The sequence below is a fragment of the Lissotriton vulgaris genome, unplaced genomic scaffold, assembly GCF_964263255.1.
Source record: "Lissotriton vulgaris unplaced genomic scaffold, aLisVul1.2 SCAFFOLD_1941, whole genome shotgun sequence".
In the NCBI taxonomy this organism is placed as follows: domain Eukaryota; kingdom Metazoa; phylum Chordata; class Amphibia; order Caudata; family Salamandridae; genus Lissotriton; species Lissotriton vulgaris.
The window spans coordinates 182,477-189,527 of record NW_028247117.1 but is presented as its reverse complement, the minus strand read 5'-3'; the positions used below and the strand labels follow the sequence as shown (position 1 = coordinate 189,527).

The 7,051-nt window shown below is 43.9% G+C and overlaps 1 protein-coding gene across 1 annotated transcript; it reads right to left on the bottom strand.

The window, feature by feature from the left end:
* Nucleotides 1–5,049: 5,049 nt before the first annotated feature.
* On the bottom strand, nt 5,050–6,719 carry LOC147665625 (uncharacterized). Its single transcript, XM_086949637.1, has 4 exons — nt 6,613–6,719; nt 6,400–6,459; nt 5,762–5,970; nt 5,050–5,672 (listed from the first exon to the last, which is right to left on the bottom strand). Exons 1-4 carry the CDS (start codon nt 6,717–6,719, stop codon nt 5,050–5,052), a joined length of 999 nt encoding a protein of 332 aa, XP_086805763.1.
* Nucleotides 6,720–7,051: the final 332 nt, after the last annotated feature.

Below are 7,051 nucleotides of genomic sequence, written 5' to 3'. Positions count from 1 at the left end.
TTTAAGAGATCTTGGATGGGGGCAGAGCCTTTGGCGTGGCCGCCGCACGCTTATGGAATGAGCTGCCTCAGAACCTCAGATAAGCCAATTCTTTGACCTGTTTTAGAAGGAACCTGAAAACGTGGCTATTTCCAAGGAAAGATCTGTAGACTCCTCCACTGACAATTGATTCTGCTCTGTGGTGGCTATTCATCTTTCTAAGTGCCAGGATTTGTGCTATACAAGTTCTGAATTCAATTCAATGAGTATGGCAAAGTCTAGGAATCGATTATTTGCTGTTTGTGCTTTTTCCCACATAATTGTACCCAATAACCCCCTTCCATGGTGAGAAGACCTTCACAGCCCGTTACTTCTGATAGCACCCCTGTAACCATCCTCTAGAGGGTTGAGCTGCTGGGCAACCCCAAAACATGTGCACCATATTGTCATTCGGAGATTGCACCTAGGGCAAAGTGGAGACGAGCCAAACACTTTATACAAGTTTACAGGGTAAGGTAGGCCATGTAAAGAATATTATGCTGTGTATACTGAAATTTAGCATTCCAGGATACTTTCCTCAGATAATGCAGAGCTGTCTCCCATTCCTTGAGTGTTGTTTCTCGGCCTTCTCTCTTTTCCAGCATCAGCGCTTTGGTTGCAAATAGTTTAACGTGATGTGTGCCTGCGCCTTTCTGAACCAATGAGCCTGCGACCACTGACCATGATGTGGAGATCATGTACGATTGGGTGTTGTTCTGGTTCTGAGCCTGTAATGTTTCATAACAGCCCCAATTCTGCCAACAACCTGCCATGTGCAACAAAGTGTCCTACTGGTAACTCGTGTTTCTCTTGTAACTGATCAAATGGAATAAGCAAGCCATCATGAAAAAAGTCCCCAAGTGTTCCCACCTCAGCCTCGACCCATGTTCCCACACCCGCCTGTCCTATTAGTCCACAGAGTGGTGCAATGTTACTTAATATGACTGCTGGAGAGTATGGAGTAAGTAACAGCAGGAGTCATAACACCCTACGGTATTTTCATATGCTATGCGCAGCAAATTATTAGACTCTCGGGGTAGGTTGGCCTGTTCCACCAACCAGTGTCTGTGCCTGCATTACAGTCGGCAGCCCTATTTCATCTGTCACATGTTCCAACAGCCATATCATAGGCCATTGCAGCTGTGCTGCTAGATAATAATACTCAAATTTGGGTGCTCCCAAGACCCCTTTATTCACTGGCAGTTGTAACTTTCTTAGTGCCACCAGTCTCCAGCCCCTATTCCAAATTTAGTTTCCCAGCATGATATGCAGGCCCGAAAAAGTGGACCGTGGAATATGCACTGGTAGGTTATGATAGAGATACAGGAGACGGGGAGCATCACCCGTTTTGATGATATTTGCCCCTGAAATGTAAGAGGTAAGTTTCTCCACAATGCCATCCGAGAGCGTAGGGAGGACATGGCTCTAGTAAGGCTCCCGTCAATTAGATCATCCGTATCACAGTACATGCAGATGCCCAGATATCGAAAGTGCGGGGCTACCATTTTAATAAGTGGGCATATACTATCAGTTGTTGTGGCGGGCAGTCCACGTGAATTAGGAAGACACACAACTTAGTCCAATTAACCCCTAGTTCAGAGGCCTTTTGAAACTCCACAAGGATCTCTGCGATCTTTGTGATGTCACAGGTATAGATGAGTAAATCATCCGCATATAGTGAAATTCTATGTATTTATTCGTTCAGTAGTATTTCCCCACTCCGTGCCTCGTCTGTGAGCCACTGGGCCAGTGGCTTCAACGCAACAACAAATAAAAGTGGCCAAAGGGGACATCCTTGGTGGGTCTCTATACTCACATTAAACAGGGTAAAATAGACTGGCCAATTTTTACACAGGCAGTGGGTTCTGTGTAGAAACGCTGAATGGGTATTTGGAATCTACCTGTGATACCTATCAAACTTAGGACAGAAAAGAGGTCACCCGAGTTCACGGTGCCAAATGCCTTTTATAAATCAAAGATTAAGGTGCCAAATGCCTGTTATAAAACTAATATTAGACTGGCTACATACGGCCACCGGGCTGGAGCCAACACCATCACTCTATGAAAGCATCAGGCATTGAGGGAGGTGGATCTCCCAGGAATTAAACCATTTTGATCTGGATGTACCAGGCTCAGTATACGTTCCAATTGACTGACTGCTATGATCTTACTGACTATTTTATAGTCCGTTCACAACATGGATAATGGATGGTAAGAAGTTACTTCCATTGGATCTTTGTCAGGCTTGTGCAAGAACACCAGAATATATTCACAAATTGACTGTGGGAGGCAGCCCTCAGTAAGCACAGCCTGGTTCAACTCCAACAGTTTGGTGGGTAAAATGTATTCATAGGTTTTGTGGAACTCAATGGGTAATCCATCAAGAACTGTGGTCTTCTATGTGGCTGCACCTCTGATGTCCCCCTGGATTGAAGCATGAGAAGGGTGTTTAGAGTCTCTCTCTATCCAGGGGATTTAGGATGGGCAACTCTATATCGTGTAGTAACTCGCCTTTATATACACCTGCCGATCAGTGTGGGGAGCATCATACAGTATTGTATAATGTGTAATGAAAGCAGAGTGTATGTATGCTTGGGTAGTGAGTGTTGGCGATTCCCTGTACATAGTGTTGGGAGCTCAAAGTGTTGCACTGAGCCACAATATAACGGTGTAATTCACTTAACCTATACTTCCGGGACAAAATTTTAGCAATTAAAGCCAGTATTCCAGTTACCGCCACTATATCGAATACCACCCCTCTGATCTCTAGTGATCATGTCTTTGATCACTTTCCACTTATTAATGCGGAATCCTTACAAACCCTCATTACCAGAGTGAAATCCGGCTCTCCTAGGGATTGCTGTCCCCCATATATCCTAAAGGAAATTTTCTTGGCTCACCCTGTCCCTATCTTGACCTTTCTTAATGCCTCCCTCTCACAGGGGGTGGTTCCTAAAGCCTTCAATGAGGCAGCAATTATCCCCTTGTTAAAAAAACCAGGGGCGGACTCCTCAGCCCTGTCTAATTACAGGCATACTTTTTCAAACATGTGACTTAATTGAAAAACATCATACATTCAACTTCACAATGTGACTACTTTCTAATACGCCACATACATGATAATTCACATGGGTAAGTAGCACAAGACTAGGAACACAGTGTTGTTTAAATTATGTCTCTATAGATTGTGAATTATAGCCAAAAGCATAAAGTGTTCTTCAACATACATGCGACACTTCTCGCACGCCTCCCACCGAGAGGAGCCTGGGTCCCCTCGCAGGCCATCGCCCCCTTCTCTTCCGGGCCGCCCTGCCGCGTGAGAAGGGCACCTCCTCGGTCGCCCGAGACCCCGGTCGGGCTGGGACTCGAGCGCGGGAGGGCTCAGCCGGCGCCAGGGCCTATTGCAGGGATTGGTGGTACCAGCCCGGGGTATGCTCTGCCATTCGGTTAAACACCCCCCACCGCGGTTGGGGGGGGGGTCCGTGCTGGGTGAACTTGGGTTCCGCCTCGCAGAGGGACAGGGGACGCCCCCCACGCCCGGCCCCTCGCACGCATTGGTCGGGCCCTCCCCGGGGGAAGAGGCCCGCCGAAGTCCCGGTCCTAAACCCGAGCGCCCCATGTGGCCGCGGACCACTCCGCCAGGCCGGGGCGCACCAGGGCAGGGCCGGGCCGGCCCTGTGCCTAGGGTGCGTGCTTTGCAGGAGGAGGCCGATGGCTTTGGGCTAGCAGCCGTCGGACGCTCGGGCCGCTCCGCCGTTAATGATCCTTCCGCAGGTTCACCTACGGAAACCTTGTTACGAATTTTACTTTCTATAGATAGTCAAGTTTGATGGTTTTCTCGGAGCTCCGCCAGGGCCGTTGCCGACCCCGGCGGGGCCGATCCGAGGACCTCACTAAACCATCCAATCGGTAGTAGCAACGGGCGGTGTGTACAAAGGGCAGGGACTTAATCAACGCCAGCTTATGACTCGCACTTACTGGGAATTCCTCGTTCATGGGAAATAATTGCAATCCCCAATCCCTATCCCTATCACGAACGTGGTTCTGGACAATATATTGCAGTTGTGAATAAAGCTCTATCTAATATGGATCATGAATTATGATACAATTTATGTGACACATTTTGCAAAAACTTGCATGGAATCAGTGAATGATTTGTGATACCTCTAAATATGCCACAGACATGAAAATAGATACAGGACAGTGGACTGATGTCAGCAGTATGCTTCACTTTGAATTATGGCTCAAGATAGTGTGATTTTAGAATTACATGACAAACTGTAAGGCAAACTTTTTCCGAGCACTGGGTGTGATTGAAAAACTTCTTCTATTCAACTTCACATTTTGACTACTTTCCAATAGGACACATATGTGATCATTCACATGGGTACGTAGACGAAAGCTACAAATAGGTTGTCATTTAAATTATGTCTTTATCATATATGGATTTTTAATTATAGGCAGCAACATAAGGTATTCTTCAACATACCTGAAAACCTGAAAATCTACAGCTAGGATAATCTTGACCTACCCACGCGAGTAAGGTACCATTTTTATCGGGAGACCTGGAGGAATGTTGGGTGGTTGGAAAATTGTGTTTTTTCTGACAGCAGAATATTATGACACAGTAATGCAAGGTAAATGTTTGAATATATCCACATTTTGATTTTTTCATGGCATTGTGAGTAAAAAAACGTGTTGGGATCCATGAGAGGCATACGACCAAGCACTCCACACTTTTTTTTTTTACTTTACAGAAATATCTAAAGTTAGTTCATTCTCCCTAGCCATCTGTTCCTCAAGTACACACATACACTGGTTGGATTTGGCACAAGGGTGAGTGAAAGGTTCAAAGTGTATATTTTATTAACAAGAGATTGTAGAATGTAGGGGGGTACCATGGGAATCCCCCAGTGTAGCAAGACCCCCCCAAGGTTGGCCCACAATGATCCCTAAACCCAATCCCTGCCGGAAAGCGGTGGCGATCCTCCCGCCATCGTAATGAGCCCCTAAGTCTTCTATGAATTGTCCTTAATCAATGCAGGGCGGCACCTGGCCTCTGTGGGCTTTCGTTGATAGAACATAGTCATAAGTAAGATCACAACTGATCTGAATAGTTTGCAACGCAACAAATAAAATAGCGTAACTCAGCTTTTCATCCCTTTCAAAAGTCTCAAGAACTGGTTTGACGTTAAATTGCTTTTTTGATGTCCGCACTAGCTTTCCAGGAGTTTCCAGTAAGGGGTGACATGAGCATGGACTGTCTGTGGCATCCATGCAATACCGTTCCTTGCAATCATTGGTAAAAAAAAATAAGCTGTTCATTTTTTTCTTAGGCAGCTCATTTATCTTCTGTATTCCTTCTGTTGCAGATATTAGCTTCCCATGAAAATCGCAGACCACCTCTCCTTTTTGAAATATGCGTGATGCAACAGCCTTCATTCTTCCTTCTTCATCCACAACAGAAACTCCACTCCACCGTTGGTGAACCAGACATGAGTTAATTTGTTTATCACCCATTGGTGATGTGCTTTCTGTCATTGGTTTCCAATTCTGGATTAGCTCTGCAACTTCTGGTAAATTCTTGCTCCATTGCATTTTATTATAAAACTTTAGCACACATTTTTTTCTTGGTTGCCTTCGCGGGAACTGTTCTGTGATTGAAAGAAACAAAATAAATTGATATCAATTTCTAAAATGTTAACTTTTCACTATATTTCAGCATATCTAAATGTTTACTTACTCATTGTTTCCTCCTTTCTTAGAAGTTGTTGTTTCAGTCTCCATTTATCATATGCAAGCCGCTCATGATCACCAACCATGGCAATTCGGTCTTTTATACCTGGTCCTTTTCCATTCAGTGTCACAGGAAAATTTGTTTCAAAATTTATGAATTCATCATGATTTTTTTCACCAGGTACTTTGGATGTAGAAGGCCCATTATGCTGTGCCCTTTAAGTACATACAAAAGACAACGTTAAGCATTAGTAAATGGTTCTGTGTTATAGAAAGTGAATATTTTTCATTTTGCATATATGCAAAGTGCATACAATCTATAACTGTCAGAAGTCTAATACTGAAACAGTAGCTTACAAAATGTATCTGTAAATTATTTGAATTTGAATTTAAAAACATTTAATGAGCGCACTTATACCAAGCGGTTTCATGGCGCTTTAAGGATTACGACTAGCAGACAGCAGCAGGAGGGGGCATACTAAGTGGCAAAGGCGCTAGAAAAGAGAAAAGTTTTCAGGTTTTTCCGGAACTCCAAATAGGAGGATGAGGTACCATGCAAAATACATAAGATCTACAAGGTGGTCATAATTTATGCCAGAGATGATTGTATGCGATAAACAAAGCAGCACATTCTACGTAGCATACCTTTGCTGTCTCTTATCAAGTGGTTTTCTGCAATGTATAGGATTATCTAGTTTCGGGCATCTGCAAACAAACACAGATAGTAAGAATGGTTAACAAATGTTCAAAATAAATGTCTAAATACAATAAATAGTTGCATTAAAAGCATAAGGATTATGAGTAAAGTAACTGTTTTCTAAAAATCAGTGAGATAAAAAACAATGATTATTGCCTCACCGTGGGTTTTCATGTGCAAGCTTATTTAGCAGTTTTGATGCTGCACAGATATTTTCTTCTCTCATCATTCTATAATGCTTTTCTGCAGTCTGAGTTGAATGAGCCATGTAGTCAGCCACAAGGCTCTTTTCAGCATCCGTACAGTCTCTTTTCGTTGCTGTTTCGTATACACGTCGTGCTTGCTGACTTGTTACAGCAGGAACATTATACCTGTAAGAATTATTAATATGTGAAACCTGCTCGTTATCCTATAGTCATGTATTTTATAAAGGTATTATTTGGGTCATGAGCCTATTGTATTGTATTGTATTGTATTGTATGTTGGATTTATATAGCGCTTATAACCCAGGGGTCTCTAAGCGCTTGCCTTGGGAACCCGTCCTGGCTTTTCCCTGTGAGATAGCCCCTACAGGGCATCCCCAAGGTGAAAGCCAGGCAT

Coding starts and splice junctions, on each gene's coding strand:
- LOC147665625 (XM_086949637.1), bottom strand. CDS start 6,719: ATGGCTCATTCAACTCAGACTGCAGAAAAGCATTATAGAATGATGAGA. Junction 6,460..6,612: donor CTTGCACATGAAAACCCACG/GTGAGGCAATAA, acceptor GTTTGTTTGCAG/ATGCCCGAAACTAGATAATC. Junction 5,673..5,761: donor AAGAAAGGAGGAAACAATGA/GTAAGTAAACAT, acceptor TTTCAATCACAG/AACAGTTCCCGCGAAGGCAA.